This window comes from Pteronotus mesoamericanus, unplaced genomic scaffold, assembly GCF_021234165.1.
Source record: "Pteronotus mesoamericanus isolate MK-2021 breed Mesoamerican mustached bat unplaced genomic scaffold, CSHL_Meso_final contig_40, whole genome shotgun sequence".
NCBI classification, from domain to species: domain Eukaryota; kingdom Metazoa; phylum Chordata; class Mammalia; order Chiroptera; family Mormoopidae; genus Pteronotus; species Pteronotus mesoamericanus.
In genome coordinates this window covers 9,308,421-9,330,828 of record NW_026555150.1, presented here as the reverse complement: position 1 = coordinate 9,330,828, position 22,408 = coordinate 9,308,421, and the positions used below count along the sequence as shown (strand labels likewise).

Genomic DNA, 22,408 nt, shown 5'->3' with positions numbered 1-22,408 from the left:
CTGTCTCCTTTGAGGCTTACCCACTGGGCTATACCAGCGTCTTTCCTTCTTTACGCCATGATATCATTTACCATCTTCCTGGAAACTTCTGAATCCAGGGTTCAATACTTGACTCATAAGACTTCCTCTCCACTCAAACTCCTACCCTGATTTTGGGTCCCTTCAAAATTAGCTCAGAAAACACAGTCAATGCCTTCAACTTCCTTACCCAATGACCTTGCCCCTCTACCTCAGCCAACTACTCTCTCAGTCCCTACTGGGACTTCCTCAGTTATACCCTGAGCCTTTTCATCCTAGAAACACCACCGCCTCATAAATCTCTTAATTCAAATATACCACTCTGACCTGTTATTCCTTCTAGGTTACTTGCTCGTACAGGAACCTCCAGACCATTGATCCCTCCACTTTCTCAGCACCCACTCACACACTGCCTCCTGCTTTCACTTCCCTTTTTACCAAACAAATGCCATCGTTATGCTGTTCCAAAAGCCCAGAACTGCCGTACCATTCTGTTCCTCCACAGCGCCTATCTGGCTAACGTCCAACCCCCAGAAATCCAACTCAGTTTCTTCTCTTTAATTCTATCTGAGCAACCAGAGGGAGTAGCGCGCGCGCACACACACACACACACACACCCCACACACACACAGCCCCCCCCCCGCCGGTATAAATTGACTACTACCTCAACTTGGCACTCTATGATAGGGTGCAAATCTAAGCTCCCATGGTCAACTAGTCTCTTATGACTATTTAGAACAACTGTTTTACACCTTTTCATTTATCCTCAATCTTTGCATCCCCCTCTTCCCAAGCCCTCTCATTCCAAGCTGATTAGTTTACCTCATATTTCTGAGAAAATGGAGGACATCACATGGAAACCTACCCGTATTTGCACTCACCTTCTCTATTCCCTTCTGATACAAAGAAGAAAAGTACTCCTATCAAAGGCCACCTTTTCTTTGAATTACAACCCCTCTGATTCTCACAGGAATCTCACACTCACAATCATTCCTAGATACCTACCCCAGTATTATTAACCTGTTCCTTTCATAGGCTACGTCCCATCAGCACTAAATTAAATCATGTTTTAAATCCTCCCCATTTTAAAAACAAAAATACCTTCCTGGACCCCACATTTCCCTAACTCTAGTCTATATCTATGTTCCCCTCCACAGTCAAGTGCCTTCAAAAAACCAAAGTTGCTACTTCTCATCTCCCATTTCTCTCTTTAATTCACTCCAATACGACTGGCTCCCACCATCCCTATGAAATTGCTTTGTTAAGGTCACCAATAACCACCTCATTGGTAAATCCTAATGAGTACTCTTCCGTCATCTCATCTGACCTATTAACAGAAATCAATGGTTGACCACTCTTTGAAATGATCTCTTCCAAAAGCTTCTATGACACCACAATTAGCTAGTTTGTTTCTCTCTCTGGTCACGAATTATCAGTGCCCTGTGAGGTATCTCCATCTCTGTCTGACCTTTAAAAAGTAGAGTTCCTTAGAGTTCAATCCTAAACCTTTTTCTCACTCTATAACAGCACTGCCATTGGACTTACTGTGATGATGGGCAAGTTCTATAACCGCACTAGTGACTAGTGCAACTGAGGACTGAATTTCTAATTTTTTCTAATTAATTTAAATAGGCACATGTAACTAGTCACAACTGTATCTAATAGCACAGCTCTACATGCAATCACATCATCTCTCTCAGTTTCAAATATCATCTATGTGCTAGTGACCCAAACCTTTCTTCTGAGCTTTGGATGAATATATATTTACACTAACAAACCCAGGGTCCTCCTCCTGCAACATACTGTGTGCTCTAAAGTTTATGTGTAAAAGCCCAAGGATCAGGATAAAACTTGGTTTGAGTGCAAATATTACCAAGTGGGCAGAAATAAAAAGGGATTTTTATTCAAATGCTTACCTAACTATTTCCAGTAACTTGATCCAGTAACTTGAACTCCGGACAGAGTAACACATGGTTAATTTCTATGTAGGAGAGGCCAACAAAACTAATGCCACAGACTAGGTGTTTATAAGAGACAAGGCACAGTTCAGTTTAACTTTTCAGCTTTGGATAATATACCTACTTCCACACCAAGAACAGGATATTTCAGTATTTTCTTTCAGCATCAATGTCAGTCACTGCTGAACTACCTTTGCTCAAATTTTGCTTTTTTAGTGTTCTTTTTGCCTTCTTTCTAAGCATGAGAAGACATCAGTATTTAGTTATTTGCTCTCTTGGATACCTGCAGTAGAAGTTATGGAAACCAGGGACTGAGTTTACTTAGCCTTTCAGGATCAGCCCTTAAGACTTCCAAACTCCATGACGAAAGAATAACATAACCCAATCCAGGCAAAGCTCACCTAAACTGTTCAGTGCAAATTAATGGTACCAAGGACAGAGACTACGTCTAAACAAAAATGTGTATAATCCACAGTCCCAAGATAAGATCCAAGGCCTACTCATCCACTCATCCAAGGACTCAACCAAGCTAAGGCAACCAGTTTAATTCAGATTCATGTGGTCACATACTCTTTTCCATAGCAGCCATACAGTGTCCATTTTCTCCTCCCCATAACAGACTACAATTAGATAAGCAAAGAACAGCTTGCACAGAAAGCCAATGATGATTTGCTTCAAACAGATATAAATGAAAGAATGAAAACAGAGAGAAGATGATGTTCTCTCTGATAAAGGGATGCCTTGAGGGGATGGAGCTTAAATAAAAGCCCAAAATTATTTAAAAAGAAAAAAAACAGGTATGCCTGGTACAAGAGGGACTCTATAGCCTTCCAAAATAATATAACAAATAAAGGAAAACATTATGACTTAACATGCAAAAATAATAAACGGGTAGGAAAAATCTTATAACAGCAGTTTAAAAAAAACAACAAAAAATACTCATAAACCTTATGTACTTCAAACATTTTCTGGCCCTTCCTACAATCAATTCCATAGCAATGATTTAACTGATAGCACCAATACTGGTAGCTCAGAAAAGTTTTCAGCATTAGAGAAACACATCATATTTTCAAATTTTAAAAGATTATTGCCAGCTACCTGCTTTTTCTCATGCTTAGCTTAAATGTTTTTGTGAAGCAATGGTCATTTGCATTGCTGCCTGAAGAAAGTGGAGAATACAGGATAAGATGGCAAGATAAGAAATGTGCCAAAGAAGTGTCTTAAATATAGTGGGTATTCAAGTAAATGTTTGTTGAATGAAAATCAACTCCACTCAGAAAGATACTCACTGTTTGAAGGTATATCAATCAAAAGATTTTCTTCTGCTTCTGAGGGAAAAGAAGAAAGCACAGGATCAGGAAAGAGAAAACCAGTCATTATAACCAAGAGTACGGTATATGCCTAACTAAATAACTGCTTCTCTCAATCACCACTCCTAGGTCTTAGAACACGTTTTTTAAAAATCCTTTGCTTTTTGGTTTAACATGTAAAAACGATTATAATAGCACTAAGTTACTAAAGATCATGAGCAATTCAACTGAAAGAAAAATGAACTGAACAAGTAACTGAATGGAACTCCTCGAGGCAAGTCAAGGAATTAGAACAGTAGGCAAAGTAACATGTTATTTCAAGTGAAGACAAGTTTAAATGCCCCCAACTATGACACACAAATTTCATATAATTTGTGTCATTTAAATAATTCTTATAAGAAGCCAAGGAAGTGACCCCAAAAGCCCAGAGGTGAATTACTTTCTTAACTCAGTTCTAGTCTCTCAAAATTTCCCAATGATACCATTACCTCTACCCCTGCCCCATATAGGAACAGAGAATACACAAAGTCCTTTACCTTCAGGCTGTAACTAATACATATGGGTCTTGCAAGACCTCCTAGGCCCAACAAGGAAGTATAAATTGGGGCAAAGCATAGTCTTGAACTTCAGAGTTCTCTTTTCCCTCCATGGCTCTCCTGGACTTCCTTCCTTACCTTCAGCGTCTAGACCCAATCCATCTCTTCCTCTCTGATTTCCCTGAATTTGGCCAACAGCAACTGCCAGACCTCCCTGGCTAGCTGCACTCTGGATACTGACTCCTTCAGATTAGCCTAGATCTACTATGGCCATATGGAGTAGTCTCAGCCTTTTCTAGTTCCTACTAGATACGTGTATTTGTGTATTTAGCTCCATTGTCAGGCATAACGAAAGCAACTGGTAAGGACCTAAATTGTCTAACATTAAAAAACAGTCTTAATACTTTCACCAGCATGATGAAGCAAGGGACAACAGGGTATCAGGACACAGCTATTATATGTTTACCATTGTTCTTCCTGAGTATCTCTAGACTTTCCAAAATAGAGGCACAGCTCAGGAAACAAAATACATGAAAACTCGAGGTAACTGTTTCTTTTGTTATGGGGAACTACTATTTGTGAGCACGCATGTTTTCCAAACTTCTACCCTAATACTCTGTTTTGTGTAATTTATTAAAAACAATACTAAGAGAGCAGGGTAAAAGAGACTCTAGAAGTAGTACAAAAAGGTATAGAGTTAATGGGATATTAATCTAAAGTCATGTTCTTTGGCTTTTCTCCTCCTTAAAGGGCTGGGTATGTAACAAGGGATGCTACACCATGAAAAGTGAAGTGACAACCGCAACTTGTGAGGTATGCAGGTGCCTTGTTCAATATGTCTCTCTCACACAGGGCAAGCTGAATGGCTAAGGCTTCATTCTTCTATACAATATGGATGCCATTTATTGCAGGTATATTTAATTCTTAATACATGCTCTCTTAAAACGTCACACCCACTTAGTATTTCTACTTACAAGAATAAATCCTAAGGAAATAAGTGATATGTAGGATGATTTATGTACAGAGATGTTTATTACATTACTATTTATACTAGCAGGAAAAAACCCAATTGTCAAACACAGGGATTACATTATGAGCCATTCATAAAACGGAATACTATACAGCTATTAATGGAATGGAAAAGCCCTTATAATACGATGGCTTGAGGAACAGACAAAAAACCATATATGGTCTGAGTCCCACCCACTCTAAAAGTTGTATGTGTAGGAAAAGGGAAAATGTCAGGTGTTTACCTCTAAAGGATGGGAGTTTGCTTTGCTTTATACTTTTCTGTTCTTTCTAAAGTTTTTAATAGTACATACATCACTTTTGTGATCAAAAAAAGTTCAATGTTGTTTAAGAAAGGATCCATGCAAGGTAGAATTCAAGTTCTCCAAGGAGCTACAGCTGATAGAGAATGCTTCTTTCTGATGAAGCCAACACATCCACTGGAAACATAATGCATTTTTCTCTAGTAATCAATTTCCTTTCAAGAGCAATGTGAGAAGACAGAAGCAACACCTCCTACACAAACCTCCCAACTTTTTGATTCTCATTGTAGCAGATGAAATAGCAGATGTTTTGTTCTCTGTCTCTAAATTTCAGGGCAAAAAGCCAAATATATCATCCCCTGAGTCATTTTTCTTATGATTTACCATTGCCAAGGTTTGAGAATCAGCACAATTGAGTATACGGTATTATGATCTTTCAAGGCATATTGCCAAATGTTTTAATTTCAAACAGCAAGGGGATAAAGTTCTGAATGTGTGTGAATCCAAACAACCTTGATACTTTACAATGAGCAGTGTGTCAGTTAAACCCAAGAATGTCACTTAGATCCACATATAAGTCAGACAGCATAAAAGACTACCTACATAGGTAACAGACTACATACATTTCTAATCCCTAGTCAGGGAAGCAGTTGAGAATATATATTTTACATATATATTTTTTTCAATATAACCCTTCAGCTCTCTTAGAGAATGCATTTATCATCTTCTCAATGGTAGATTTATGCAAAGAGTAACATGTTTCATTTCACAGAGTGACAAATTTAAATACGTATGGTATTATACAAGGCGATAATGACCATAGAAAAACATTATAAATCTAGCTAAGCAATTAAAGCTAGTACCTTGAACACATCTAAAGTGGCTATTTATAGGAATGATATCTTGAACAAGCTGTTCCTTCGCGTGCAACTGGATTATTAACCTAGGAAACAGAAGAATGCATCAACGAATAGCTACTGAAAAATCCAAACATTTAACAACAAAATACACTGCTGTGCTGTTACACAAATCTAGTCTGTATTGATTAGGCTTGCTGTAACTTGGTCCCTGGATCTGAGCATCATGACAGCTAGATATTGCTCCATGTCTAAAAGGATATTTGTGGTGATCGATAACTAAATACGCACACTGTTCGATGCCATACAGAACACAGAATAGTCTATATCCTAAGAACAACTTACAATCTTAGGAGCATGAAATACAGCACATACCTTCGGAGTATGCATACCAGAGAGAAGAACTAATAGTTAGGTGTGAACTCCATGAGGGCAGGGACTACAGCTATGTTTTTGCCATAGTATTTCTGGCACCTAGCACAGTGCCTGACACCTAAATCACTCAAGTTTGTTGAATGAATCAATTAGAAATTTCATAAATTACCTTTCCAATGATATCTCCATGGCTTTGACCAAAAAATGGTTCTCTCTTCGAACAATACAGGTTCATGGAGGACTAAGAGGAGGTGCCTAGCCAGGTGGATTGGTGAAAATAACCCCAGTGACCAACAAGGTAGCAGATATCACCAGACTGTCTTTACATCCCTTGAGTTTTTTATTCTGCTTTTCCAACTTCATGCTGGTAGTTCTAGGTAAACATGACTGAAAAACTTGGCCCTCCAGGATAAAAGTGAGACTTTCAAATTCCTATGTACTCCTGAAGAAATTAATTCTCATTTACTACTTATCCATTGTAGCCCAGAATCAAGGTATAACCTAATAGTAAATGGCCATTCTGAACACATCCCTGCTTCCCCCAAATTTAGCCCTCTTCAGGGGGTTCTTTTTGCCAGGAACATTCTTCTTACTAAGACCCGCTTCAGGTATCACCTCTTATGTGACACTTCCTCCAATTCCCTCAAGCAGAGCCAGAGGCCTTGTCCCCTCCTTTACTTGCCCATCAGGGAGCACTTACACACTCCATTATAGTTATATTTATCTCCCAAACTGATGTGAGCTCCTTTAAAGCAAGGATCCTGTCATACTCACTTTTATCTCCTGCCTAATACATAAATAGTGGTTGAATAAAACAACTAGATTAAGCTATAAACAGAGATGAATTTCTAAATATAACTGTTCAACTTCTGACATTAAAAATGACATTGTTTTGAAGGGTTTGATTTCTATTTGTTATCTTTTGGGGGACTTGCTGTTTTAGCTTTATGAAGTTTTTCAAATGCGTTCACTTTTAAGGAGATAACCGGGGGAAAGAAATTGCTTAGACAGAATTAAGGTAAATAAACTAAGAAAAATAATGCTGTCTTTCTGTTATGATCCTAGTTTGTAGGCATTTGTATTTCAAGGTGACTAGGGGAATACGTGACTCTTTCAATCTACAAAGTTCATGAGTTGAGCAGAGTCCTATAAACCCAGATGGAGACCAGAAACTAGATAAAGGCTGACAAAGCAAGGGTCAAGGAGGAAGAACTTACTTTCAGGAAAACGAACACATACCAATGCAATCTTAAAGTAACTAGACCAGAAATGGTGTTAAACATTAGCAGTAAGGCTTCAACTGGAATGTGTTGTTAAAAACCATCACAATACAGGCAACACGGATGGACCTTGAAGGCATTATGCTAAGTAAAATAAATCAGACAGAGCAAGACAAACATTGTATGATCTCAACAGAAACAAAAACCCATATAGAACAGATTGGTGGTCCAGAGGCAGGGGCAGGAGGTAGGCAAAATGGGTGAAGGTGGTCAAAAGGTCAGGAACCCAGTAATAAAATTAATAAGCCATGGGGGGGGAACATATGTTACATTACCCATGACTTATTTTTTTTTAATGTAACTCTGTGGTGATCATTTATCAACATGTACAAACATTGAGTCATTACGTTGGTACACCTGAAACTAATATAATGTTGTATGTCAGTTATATCTCAATTTAAAAAAAAGAAATGCAACCCCCTAAAAAAAGCCTGTCTGAAAACAAAGATACACTGGGAATTTAAGTCAATTCCACAAATATTTATTGACTATCTATGTGTTAGTCACTAAATAAACTGTAGAAAGTAGGGCTAAGAATAATCATAAAATTGTTACCTAACAATTCCTTTCAGAACAGAAAGATAAAAAATAATAGGCACATGGCAAAACAATGGAAACAAGAATTTGGTAGTTGTCAAACAGAAGAGAGTGACAAATTGTAAATATGGATTATTCAGCATTATCCCTAGGAAATATTTTGATTTGTTCAAGAAAGGTTAAAGATGAAACAGGAAGTTGCATCATAATCTATTTTTCTTGAAAAAAATAAAAGTGTTTGTTTACAAAAAAATGTTATTTTTAACTACAATGTTAGCCTCTTTTGTAAATTTCTCCATGATCAACAGCAATAACTACAGAAGTAAAGATTAAAATAAGCCAAAGGTAAAAAAGTTCCAGGCACCCAATTCAGAGAAGGAACCCAAGAGATAAGAATTTGAGGGTTACAGATGGTATGATAATATTAGGTGTCTCTAATAAATGATTTCTAAAGAAACTTCTCAGACAATTTAATTCTGTTATGTTACATGGGTTTAAATGTTGGCTATTCTACATCCCAACTGTGACCAAGTAACTTAACCTCTCTGTGCTTTATTTTTCTATCTATATAAGGGGGATGATGATGAAAATATTACTATTTCACAGTACTGCTCACATGATGGTTAAGTGAACTAATTCTTGAAAAGTGCTTAGAAGACTACCTGGTACAGATCAAGCCATTAAGTGTTTGTTCTTGCTATACCCCTGTGACTTATACAGGTATAGACCACAAAAATTTGATTTTATGCGGGAAAGACACAAGTAGTCAGGAGAGCTACCACTGCCAAGTTTGAAAGTTCTTTTAGTACAAGAGGTCAGATGGAGGCATTTATCTCAAGGCCAGCTGTTCACTCCCTTATTAGATGAACAGAGTTCCAAAACTATGGAACCAAGGGAGTACATGCAGGACTGTGGTGATCTCAACAATGTAACTATTTTGTTTAATCCTCATAATTTTGTTTTTTACATAGGAGGAAACCAAGACACAAATAATTTACTGATTTTCCCAAGAATCACATCTCTCCACCCTTTTCCAGCCTTAGGAATTGGCAGTGGCAGTCCACTTTCCTGTTATAAATTGACTTTCGTTAAATTGGCCTTCCCAGGTTTGATGAAATCTGGGAAAAATAATAGGAGTTTCTTACATCAACAGGACTGACCAAGTAGGACCTAGGGGAGAGCTACTTCATAGAACCAGCTGATTGTCCAGTTAGGCTGGCACCAAGAGTCTCAGAAAAGGGCAGGCTAGGCCAGTGGGAATTTCTCCTGTATAATTAGACATCATAGTTATAGACTGAGTCTGGACCATCTAAAAGCAGGGACTGAGAAAAATTGTTTTTAGGTAGAATCCAATGCTAGGCATTGGCAGGATTTAAGTGATCAACAATTTATAAACTCTAATGTCAAGAAACCTGTGAACAACCAAGGGAGATGGCTTGATCACACAGGGATAGTTAGGGGCCTATGAAATGTAATGGTCACCATAGATACCTTTAAAATGAGGCATCATTTGCAAGGGAGTGAGACCAGCAGCTACAGTGATAGCTTATCAGAATAATCTTTTGATCCATCAGTCAACAGTATTTACTGAGCTTCTATGTGCAAAGCAGAGTGGAAGGAAGATAAAATGCCAAATGTCGTTTATATTTCTGGACATTTCATGACTTTTTCTAACAGGTCAATAAATGAGGCAGTTACTGGGCTACAGTAAACCATTACTGAATTAATGACTATGTCTTCGAGCAAGTGGACTAAAGGGGTGGGAAGACTAGAGCAACAAGTTGAATGGGGTTAAGAAAAGGCACTTCTGTTAAGGTTAACAATGAAGTGATTCTACATCACTTTTACTTTTTCTAAACCACTTTCACATTTATTATTCTCTCAGTTCCAACCGCAAAGGCTATAAGGTAAGCAGTTAATGTTTTTATTTAACTGATGAGGACACTAAGGCCCAGAACGCTTTATTGACCTGCCCAAGGTTACACAACACATGTCAGTTGCAGGGGCAGGAACTAAGAACCCAGGCTTCCTGCTTCCCCACCCATTGAGTCCTTCCACTGAGCCACACTGCCGGCAGCAATCCAGCGGCTTGGAAGTTGGGGACAAAGCCCCGCGGTTAGAGTACTCGCACTTCACACCTGGCCCTTAACCTGCTGTCCACGCGGCATCGGGGGGGAGAAGGGTGGGTGGCTCCTCGTGGTTTGGGATTGGGAGGTAATGGCAGGCTCCCCTCCTTTGAGGGAATCAGGCGGTTACTTACTCATATTGCCCGTTCCTCTGAGCTAGGGTCAGGACGCAGGGCTCTCGGACAGGTCCTTTCATCTCTACACCCTCGACAGTATGTGGGCATTAGTCAAGGGTCTGCACTAGGAGTGCTGCCAGAGAGGGGTGGCGCGGTGCGGAGTCGGGGGAGGCTGCCGCCCCTCTGCGCACCCTCCCCTGTGCCGGAGGCATTGCCTCCTGCGAGGACCCCCTCCCTGGCTAGGCTCGGCCTCCGGGCCTGACCGTTACCGCTTCCCGCCTCAGCTGCGTTCCGCAGTCGCCTCACCCCCGACCCCCTACCCCCGCCCAGCGCGGCCTCCCCTCCCCCTTCTCTCAAGCGGATACTGCGAGGGGCTGGGCTCCGGCTGGGAGCGGCGGCTCCATCCCGGCGGCCTCCGGTCTCAGTGTGGCTGCAGACTGCCGGTGGATCCGACGACACTGCCTCCCACGTCCTCCTACCCACGCGCCTCGGCTGCTCGTCGTTTTAGGGAAAGCTCCGCGCCGCTCGCCGGGAGCTGAGAGCCTGACCCGAGAGAGAGCGGCGCCTCAGGCCCCCCCAGTTTTCCAGGCCGCCCCAGAGTCCGCCCCCTGCGGCCATCCTGAGGAACTGCAGCAAGAGACCCGACGGACAGGAGGCGTCTCCACCACGTCCAACAAGGGATACATTTTAAATGCTGCCCGTGACACCAAAATTGTTCTTGAGACTTTGAAGATTGTCATAGAAACAAAACATAGTCATGCCTACGAGGGAACTGAAAGGTGTTGAGCCAACCATTCAAAATATCCTTATTACGGTTATAATGCACCCCGCCGGTTATCTTATCTCTCCGATGTCCCTTCCTCTCCTGATTCCTTCCACCCTCTAAATCGGAAAAATTCCCAAAGCTCAGACCTTCGTGCCCCCTACAGGTCACCTCTATACAAGCAGCGACCAATTTTATGTCCCTGGCCCTGACCCCTTGCCTAATATACCCCATTGTTATCACAGCACTGAATAACAAAACTAACTCATCATAATTTCTCACAGTCACCCAGGCTTGAAATTTTAAAGGTTTATGCTTTCTTCCTCTCTCCTCATTTCTCTGTACCCAATCAATCAACAAACCTTGTTAATATTTTCTTTGGAATTAGCTTTAGATTCTGTGTTTTCTCTCTATTCGCATCACCATCGCTTTACTGTAAGCCTTTGTTATAGATGTTTCCTTTGACCATTTTATTCTGTTGGCAGTTGTAAGGATATTATTCCCAGAGGAATGCTTCAATTGTTACTAATTTGCTCAAGAATCTACAATGGACTATATATTTTAAACCTACAGTAACATAGTGTGGTACAGAAGTAGATAGACCAATGGAACAGAATACAGAGCCCCGATACAGATCGTATTTATATGGAAAGATGATATGCAGCATGTGGCATTTGAAATCAGTGGGAGGAAATGGATTATTTACTAAATGGTGAGGGGACTATTGATCCTCCACATGGAAAATTATAAAATTAGATCCCTACCTCACACAATAGAGGGGAATATTCAATTCGAAGTAGATTAAAGATCTAAATGTGAAAAAGCAGACCTTTTAAAACTTTCAGAAGAAAATAGGAGAACATCCATATGACCTTGGGATAGGGAATGAGAATGATTACTTAAGATACTAAAAAGCACAGCCCTTGCTGGCATGGTTCAGTTGGCTGAACTTTGGCCCATGAACCGAAAGGTCACCTGTTGATTCCTGGTCAGGGTACAAGCCTAGGTTGTGGGCCCAGTCCCCCATAGGGGCACATGCAAGAGGCAACCAATTGATGTTTCTCTCCCTCTCTATCTCCCTCCCTATCTCCCTCTCTTCCCTTCTCTCTAAAAAATAACTATTTTTAAAAGATATTAAAAAGCACAAACAATAAGGAAATTGATTGACACATTTAACTATATTACACTCCAAACTGTATGCACTCCAAGACAACCTAAACAAGTTCAAAGACAAGCCACGTACTGGGAGAAGATATTTGCAATACATATAACTGACAAAGGATAACCTGGGAGGTTCTATACTTCCAGTTATCACCTTTCTGACTTTCTCTTCTACCATTCTCTCCAACTCACTCTGCTTAGTCACATTGCTTCTTGCTATTCCTAGGACTTGCAAGCCACACTCTTTTTTAAATTGTTGTTCAAGTACAGCTTTCTCCATTTCCCCCCCCCACTGCTCCCCCCCATCCCCACCTCCCGCTTTCGATCCTACCCTGCTTTGGCTTTGTCCACAGGTCCCTTATGCATGTTCCTTGACGACCCCTCCCCTTCTTTCTGACCTTATCCTCCTCCCCACTCTCCTCTGGTTACTGTCAGTTTGTTCTTTATTTCAATGTTGCTGGTTATATTTTGCTTGCTTGCTTGTTTTGTTGATTATGTTCCACTTATAGGTGTGATCATATGGTATTTGTCTTTTACTGTTGCCAGGCACACTCTTGCCTCAGGGCCTTTGCATTTGCTGTTTATCCTGCCTGCACTTTCCCTTCCTTCAGGTCTTTGCACAAATATCCCTTTCTCAGTGAGGCTTTCCTAGACAACTTTATTTAAAATTGTAGTTCAACAATCTCCTTTTCCAATCCCTTACACACATACTCCTTATCACTCTTCCCTATTTATTTTCTCCAGAGGATTTTTCAGTATCCATTATTCTACCTGTTTTACTTATTAATTTTGTTTATTGTTTACCTCCCCCCAACTAGAATGTAAGTTCCATGAAGGCAGAGATCTTTGTGTGTTTTGTTCATTATTCCATTCCCAGTGCCTAGAACCATTTCTATAACAAAGTAGATGCTAGAAAAATATAGATTAAATGAATGAATGAATTAGTATCCAGAATATATAAGAACCCCTACAAATCAGTGAGAAAAAAAGAAAACTAGCAGAAAAATCTATAAACTACATGAGTAAGAAACTCATAGTTAAGGAAACCCAAAAAGCCGATAAAGACACAAAAAGATGCTTCAAATCATTACTCTTTAGGGAAATTGAAAATTAAAAGCATGAGCTACCATTTCACAACCATTGGCTTGGCAAAAATTAAAATTTAGATAAAACCAACTGTTGTTAAGGATGTAGAACAGATAGAACTCTGGACACTGCAAGGAGTGTATGTTGGAAGAACCGCTATAAAAAGGAATTTGATGTGACATAATAAAATTGTGTGTAATACACTTCAACCCAGAAATTCAATTTTTAGCTACAGATCCAGGTAAAATTCTATACTTTGTGCACAAGGAGACATGTAAAAGAATGTTCATTGCAGCATTATCTGCAATCTCAGGGAAAAAAAAACATAAGCAAATTAAATGTCCATCAGCAGGTGAATGGATAAATAAATCATAATAATCATGAAGTTGATTACTATTTTGAAATTACAATAGATAACTCAAACTATATATATTAACAGAGTTAGATCTCAAAAGTACAATGTTGAGCAGAAAGAGAAAATTGCAAACATGTACGATATAACATTTATATAAAGTCTGAAAATATTGTATGTTGCTTATGGCTACATAGATATAATAGTAAAAGTATATAAAGCATGAAAGGGCATAATCATCACCAAATATGACAGAGGTAGAGTACTGAGACTGGAGAGAGGCATACAGGGAATATCAATTATATCTGTAATACTTATTTTTTCAAACATGATATGAAAGTTGATGTTGCAAGATTTGATAGATTTGGGTGGTTGCTACATATATTGGTTTTGTATTTCATGTCCTTTCCTGTATTTTAAATTGTTTGCAATTGATGAGAATGAAAAACAGAGAAATAATATGTGAGGGAGGGTTAGCAATGTCAAATGCTGAAAACAGAACAAAGAAAATAAGGATTGAGAGACTTTCTTATGAAGTGTCACGGAGTTCACTGGAGACCACAAAATAAGTGGTTTCAATAAGTGGTGAGGGTAGAAACAAGGTGACAGAGAATTGAGAAGGGACTGTGTCATGAGGAAATGGAGATGAGAGACCACCTATTGAAGAAGTTTGGAAATGAAAAGGAGTGAAATAAAATTTAATTGAATTAGTTAGAAGGGTCAAACAGAAATACTTGGGAAAACCTGAAGACACTTTATTTTATTTTTTAAATCTTTCCCCGAGGATATGCTTATTGATTTTTAGAGAGAGAAGAACAGGGCAGAGGAGACGGAGAGAGAAACATTGATGTGAGAGAAGAACACTGGTCGGTTGCCTGCCAAACACACCCTGACCAGGATAAAACCCACAATCTTTTAACCTATGGGAGGACACTCCAACCAACTGAACCACCTGATCAGGGTGCCTGAAGCCACTTTAAAGCAAAGGGGAAGGCGCCAGTGAAAAGGAGGACATTTAAGATATTAGAAGAGGAGAGGAAAACAGAAAGGCTGCAAGAAAAACTCCTTGGTGATTAGGAAGAACTAGGATCCAAGGTGGAGATGGAGGTATCAACCTTAGAGAAGAGGACACTCCCTCCTCCAACACCTAAAACAGTGTCCTGCTCATGTTGTAAATAATAAGAGGTTGTGAAGAAATGGAGGTGAGGACACTACAAACTGTGGTCTCTCACAGGGGAAATGATGATTTTTCTCAGAAGAAAGTAGTAAGTGGATGTTGTAATAACAACAATAATACCTAATCCTGGTGGCTAACATTGGATACTCATGTGACAGACACTCTCCTCCTGGCTTTACATATATACTTTCATTTAATTCTTACTAAATCTCTATAAAGTAGTGATACTGTTTCCACTTTAAAGTTGAAAAAACCGAGACTCAGAGAGTTTTAGCAACTTGCTCATCAACTAGTAATTGACAGAAACGAGATTCAAACTGGTGTTTGTCTAAATCCAAAGCCTGAGTTTTTTAACCAACATATTTTGCTGTTCATTCAGTATTAATAGTAATAACAGTGTTTATTTTATTTATTAATTTCTTTTTAAAAATTTTTATTTATTTATTTTTCGAGAGAGAGGAATGGAGGGAGAAAGGGAGGAAGAAAGGGAGGGAGAGAAATATTAATATGAGAGAGAAACATCAATTGGTTGCCTGTCGTATGTGCACCACCAAGGAGAGAACCTGCAACCCCAGCGTGTGTCCTCACCAGGAATTGAAACAGCAACCTTTTGCTTTTCAGGACGACGCCCAACCAACCGAGCCACACCGGTCAGGGCAGTAAGTGTTTATTTAGAACTTTTGATGTGCCAGATGCTATGGTACCTGCGATACCTGAATTATCACATTTAATCTGATGAATTTGAAGTTGGGAGTAGAGGAGGGTTTGAGAATTTAAGTAGGCGGAGAGGGAGGGAAGGCACTGATGAGAGTGATAGTGAATGCAGGACAGTTAATAAAGGGTTTTAGAGCAACAGAGAGAGGCTGATGGGAGGCAGATGGCATGAATTTCTATAGTGATCCTAATGAGCACGCGTCTGTAACTTCCTTTGGCAATGCTTGGCAGATGGAAAGCAGGGGTAGAGAAAATGCACCAGGCTTGGGAATTAGTATAGTAGGCACAGCAGAAGGTCATGGGGTGAGGGAGTCTAATGTGGTGTTTAGGATGCACTGAAACAGCTGGAGTCAAAGTTAGGTGAAGATAGGAATCCCCTCAGCCTAAAGCTAGCAGAGGGGACAAAGGCAACCTTGACAAAATTAGTCACTTCCCTAGGCCCGATCCTGTGGCAAGTTGTTATATCTCCATTGGGGGGAATCACTTGGAGGGGGGGCTACACTTACTTATGTGCTTCTGTATGTGTGAATTCGTTTTTGTAAGTTGCCAAAAATCATTTTTTATTCACAACTGCCTTTTGGCTTACTTGTGGTTGTTAATGATACCACTGTTTAACTAGGTATCCAAGTTTGAAATTTCAGGTTTATCCATGAACTCTGCTTCTCCTTCACCTTTTATATTCCATAACTTAAATTTTGTCAATTCTATAGTAAATTCCTTAACGTATACAAGGAGGGACCCAACTCCCACCCCAGAATTACCTTCTGGCAGGCAGCCCCTTGTAGTACAGGCTTCTCCTGTTAGGTGAGTGTTCTAGGAACCCATCTGTATCAGTGCACCAGCTGGCAATGTTGTGAGAGGCTGCATTTGGCTTCAGTGAATGTTTTTTTGAAGAACTTTTCAATGTGTTTGCCCATTTCATGATGGGTGATTTACGAGCGTGCCTTCCCACACCACAGATGCATATTTTTGGTATATTTATATACATCTTCTTGGTATATTTTCTCTACTCCTGCTATCCATCTGCCAAGTGAGTGTTCAGCAGTCTTTGATCCAAAACGGCATAACCCCTGTGCGCCACCCTCCCTATTCACCTGATCTCACCCCTTAGCAACTTTTTTTTGTTTCCCTGTATGAAAAAAGTCCTCAAGGGAAACATTTTGCTGATGTGGGAGGGGTAAAACAAACAAACAAACAAACAAAAAAACAGCAGAAGCACTAAAAGGCATCAACATCAATGATTTTGAAAACTGTTTTGAGCAGTGAAAAAAATGTCTCTAAAGTATATTGCATCAAATGGAGAGTACTTTGAAGGTGACTGAAGTTTAAACATATAAGAATAAATACACAATTTTTAACAAATAAATTCTGTTTTGGGGGGGTTCTCCCTCGTAGTTCTGATCATTCTCATCTATCAGATGGCATTTTGCCTTAACCAAATAAAGGTCTTATGCTTTATATTTACATGCAAGAGTCATCCAATGCAAAGAACAAATGGTCATTAGACAAAACACAAATAAATGAAACTCTAGCTTCAAGAAAACACAAAGCTCACCACCTTCACCATCATCACCACACACACACACACACACACACACACACACACACACACACAATTAAATGGGTGCTCAGTGCCTGTCTTTTATCCATTAGATAACTATCACTAAGTGCTTAGCATTTATGGGCTTTTTAGAGACAAAATAAAATATTGGGATCTTAGCCCTCGCTGGTGTGGCTCAGTGGATTGAGTGCTGGCCTGTGAACCAAAGGGTTGTTGGTTCAATTCCTGGTCAGGGCACATGCCTGGATTGTCAGCGGGGTCCCTGGTTGGGGGTGCACAAGAGGCAACCCACACACTGATGTTTCTCTCCCTCTTTCTCCCTCCTTCCTTCTCTCTCTAAAAATAAATAAATAATTTTTTTAAAAAATTTAGATCTTAAAAAGAGACAATAAAGTAGTAAAATAGTAAATTCAAAAATAATAATGATATAATTAAATGGTTACAAAATATAACATTGTTCCAAGTTCATTAATTATTAAATTTTATATTTATTAAAAAAATTATTGTCTTTGAAAACAAGTTTTAGGTTGGATTGTTTCACTCTTCAAGAATTTCCAAGTATGTGTAATGATTATAGAGAAATCACAGTATCAATTAAATTACTTATGCACAAATAATTTCAAGAGCAAACTTTAAAAAGCCCTTTCAAAAATTTATAGCAAAATATAAATATTTTTAATGCAGGATTTAGATGTATTTTAATATGTTTAATATAATGCAGGCTGAAGCCTTCACAAATAAGAGAGCTTTGGGCCTGCAAAGGCAAAAACAGGCCTGCCTAACAAAGATGGGGCTGGGGAGGAAGATTTTGCATAGGTGAGTCAGCAGCCAGAGCCTGGAAGGCAGGCCAGGCAGAGGCATAAATGATTCATTGATTTTTAAACCACCACTAGTTGAAAAGGCTTGCTTTTCATATGCAAAAGTCCAATGTAGATATTTCTTTCCATACAGAAAATCATAAAGAAGAACTCATTTTTAGTTACATATTTCCATTAATGTTTTTCATTCCTTATAGAAGTTGGGGTGGGAAAGGCTCATTAGATGGTGACAGGCACCTTCCCTTTGTTACTGTGTTTCTCCCCTGGCTAGTTTCTTAATTCCTTTTGTCCTATGTCACTCTCCTAGGATAGGCTCTCCAGTCTGCTTAGTGAATCCCATAGCCAAGTCTGTAATTACCCAGGCCTACTTTCCTCCTTGCCTCAGAAATTGGAGATAAGAACCGAAAGACTACAGGGTTAGCCTGGCATTTAATGTTCCAAGGAGTCTGTCCTGAACAAACCATTTCAGAGTTGCCTCCCAAAACCACTCTTCAAAAATACTATGCTCTATCTAGCATTTATTTCCCTTAGAAATTGAACATGTGCAGTGGTTAGTGGCAATCAGATGTGTGTGCTCATGACTCAGATACTTTGTTAACCATGCAGTTGAGTAGTGCTAACTTGCCATCTTTGTCTTGATCTTTACAAATTGCTAATTTTTAAAAAAAAACTGGTCATAAGTTGTTTAATATTTATCTACAAAGAATCAAGGAGATGCCGATGTTGAAATATAAGCCATAAAAATGATAAAAATTCTACAAATTCTCAAGATGCTACTCATCAGACCCATAAGCTGCATTTATCTGATCAAAATTCTTACATGGCACATAAAGATCTTCCTAGTAATTTGAAAATCCTAAAAGAGAAAATAGATTTATGGCTAAATTCAACCCAGTTTTTCACTTATTTGGGAATGAAAATTATCCATATCTGCCAAGCAAAACCATATCTTTAATCTCATCATTTAGAAGCAAAACAGAGAAATTATTAAAGTAAGTAAGCTGATATTATTTAAAGTACGAAAATAAAAAAATTACAATCAGGTCTTAAAAACAGCTTTTATTTGTGACATTTAATCTACACTGATGGATCCAGTGAGACAATCCATGAAGATGAGCTGAACTCCCTTGTACCCTTGACACTGTGACCCTTATCAAGGCAGGCAGTGACACATGAGGCTGGCTCACCTCCATTGTTGGTGTCACACAGGAAAGGCAGAACACTCTTGGATTTTAGGTTGTTTTCTGTCTCGGTCCAGAGTGTAACAAGAAAATTTAGGGAAGAGTGATTGCTGGGCAAGACGCGTTAGGTTATTCATCCCATTCTTCCACCCTAATAAGTAAGAGCCTCCTACCTAGAAGAAGGAGGAAAGTAGAAAAAGAGAACTTAGAAGCTGGGGTCTTGTGGTCATGATGAGGGGAAGCAGCTTTGGGTAACAGTAAGGACCATGCCATTAGAGTTCTGATGAGGAGGTGGCCACTTTAATGGATGGCAGTGTGGAGGGATGACAGGGTGACTACATCTCAGGGGAGGCCAGTGTAGAATATATTATAAGCCTAAGAAGTGGACACCAGTTTCTCACTATGACTATTTTAATCATACATAAAGTCTGGTGTTCAAAATCAATACAAGGGTCATGAAGGAGGGAGAGAGTGACCCTAAATCTGATTGAGTTTAATCATGAAATCTCTCTCTCTCTCTCTCTCTCTCTCTCTCTCTCTCTCTCTCACACACACACACACACACACACACACACACACACACACCCATTGTGTGGATGAGCCTAGATTGTTTTCTGCTCTCTGGAAGAATGGTGAAATTAAACCCTGATATAAGCAGTATAATCTTTGGAACCTTGTCTGACTTGTTAGGATGGCTGTATCCCTTAGCACCTAGCAGAGTAATTATTCAGTAGGTATCTGTGGAAACTGTAACTATTCCTTAGAGAAAATAATGCATGGTTTAGAATTTTCCTAAGGTTGTTAAGCAGCAAAACAAGTTGTGAGATGCTACTGTAATCATTTTGACTGGTATGTAATTTCTTGATCACATGCTTTTTCTTATTTCCATCTTGTTAATGTCATTTTTTCATCCAACCTCCTCTGCAACTGTACCCACTGGAATCCTCTCTATACTTCAGTGATCACCTCAAATGGTCCTTCCTCTGTGAAGCTTTTGTCCTGTCAACTCTCAGCTGCAAAAGAATGCTCTCTCTTCTGAACAACAGTGTCTCTGTGTACCTCTTGTAGAACCTCTTGGAATTTTTCAAGGTTGGTTTGTTTTGTTATCATATTGTTACAGAATGCTTAAGTACATGATCACTCTGATCATTATACTCTTTACTCCCCCACAATCTCCTCAGGGCTTTATAATTATACTTTTAAAATTAAAATGACTATAAAACATTTATATTTTTTATAGTATGTCTGTATTTCTTTCTTTCAATGTGCATATTATATATGTATTATATGTGTATATATGTGTGTATAGATACACACCCATAAACAAATTATTTTATATAAACAAATGGTAATAAAGTGAATGCCCATGTAACTTTCATCCAGGTCAAGAAATGGAACATTGTTAGCATTTTGGAAATCTCCCTCTCAGGTGCCTTCCACCCCTTCTTTCCCCACCCAGAATTAAACCAGGGCTGATATTGAGCCAGCATACTCTGATGAAGTATAAAACTTCTGTTTGTTTGGATTGGTCAAGATTCAAGTCATACTGATTGTTAAAATTAATCACTATTTTGACTTCTGTGATAATCACCTAATTGCTTTTCTTTACAGTTTTATCACTTGTGAATACAGCCATACTGTTAACCTGTTTTTGAGCTTTATATGAATGGCAACATACAGTATGCACTCTTTTACATCTTGCTTATTTCACTGAATATTATGTCATGCATGTAGTTGTATATAGCTGCTATTTTCATTTATGTGTATTATTTTATCATATGAATATATCATAGTTCATTCATTCTCCCATTGATGGATATTTGGGTGGCTTCCTGTATTTGGATATTATAAATAAAAGCTGCTATGAAAATTCTTGTGCATAGCTTTTGGTGCACATATGAATTATTTTATCTAGGGTATATTATCTTAATGGAATTACTGAGTCAAAGATGTTGCATATTGGGTTCTCCAGAAGCAAAAGCTGAAATGGAGTGTTGAGTACAGTACGTTTATTAGGGACCAAAAATCAATAAATGTAAAGCAAAGGAAGTACAACTGTGCAGAGGGAAAGGGTGAACTGTGATACAAATCTGACAAAGCTTGGGTCAACCTGACATGAAGCTAGAACAAGCAGTCCTGTGTTCTGCAATCACGCCTCACTCATTTCCACTCCTACCTTGCTCATTCACCTTAGGAACAGTGTGACCTTGGGTAAAGCAACTCTCTGCAGTTAAGGCAGACCCTCAAGAAACTGGCACCTGGAGGCTATCTATTGCTAGTATTCCTTGTATCTGTGCAGAGTGGCCTTTCTTGAAGGAGAATATGGGTGGCACATCTCTGTTTCTCTACCACAATAGGATACAGATGTATCCGGCTTTAGTAAATAATGCCAAACTGGTTTCAAAAGTGGGTATGCAATTTACACTCTCATGTGCATTATATTAGAATTCCCATTGCTTTCCATCCTTACCAACTATTGGTACTGGCAATCTTTTTAAACAATTGGCCATTCTGGTGGATGTGTAGAAGTATCTCACTGTGATTTTATTTTATTATTATTTTTAATCCTCACCCGAGGGTATGTTTATTGATTTGAGAGAAGGGGGAGGGGGGAGAGACGGGGGGGGAGAGAGAGAGAGAGAGAGAGAGAGAGAGAGAGAGAGAGAGCGATGTGAGAGACATTGATTGGTTGCCTCTTGTATGAGTCCTGAACAGGGACTGAACCTACAACCTAGGTATGTTCCTTGACTGGGAATTGAACCTGCAACCTTTTGGTGTGTGGGACGGCACTTCAATCAACTAAGCCACCTGGCTAGGACACACTGTGGTTTTAATTTGCAGTTCCCTGATGACTATTAAGGTCAAACACTTTTTCGTGTGTTTATTGCTGTATGTTTTTATTTTTTAAATTGTGTTCGCTTTGTTTCCTTTAGATAATGAGTCTCTTTCACGTGGGGGTCAGCAAACACAGCCTGATGCCCCTCAAACTAAGAATAGTTCTTATACAAAATGTGCCTAGAAAGTATCCAGCCATGTAATATGAACAATAGAGGCATTTACTATAGAAGATAGAAGGTACAAGAAACATTGTACATAGGACAATGACACTTCAGTCCCCTCCAAAATAGGCACCTTGGGGACCTCACACAGTTCTCCCAATCACCGTTAGCTGCCCCATTGTATTTTCCTGAATATCATTGACAGTCTGAAA

General features: G+C 39.2%; 1 protein-coding gene across 1 annotated transcript in view; it reads right to left on the bottom strand.

Moving 5' to 3' along the window:
* Positions 1-10,953, bottom strand: part of OCRL (OCRL inositol polyphosphate-5-phosphatase) — a 46,009-nt gene extending 35,056 nt beyond the window's left edge. Inside the window, exons 1-4 of the mRNA XM_054577004.1 lie at positions 10,750-10,953; positions 10,403-10,482; positions 5,957-6,036; positions 3,266-3,304 (exon numbers count right to left, since the gene is read on the bottom strand). Coding sequence (XP_054432979.1) covers positions 3,266-3,304; positions 5,957-6,036; positions 10,403-10,482; positions 10,750-10,788 — 238 coding nt within the window. The 5' untranslated portion in view covers positions 10,789-10,953. The remainder of the gene's footprint in view (positions 1-3,265; positions 3,305-5,956; positions 6,037-10,402; positions 10,483-10,749) is intronic.
* Positions 10,954-22,408: the final 11,455 nt, after the last annotated feature.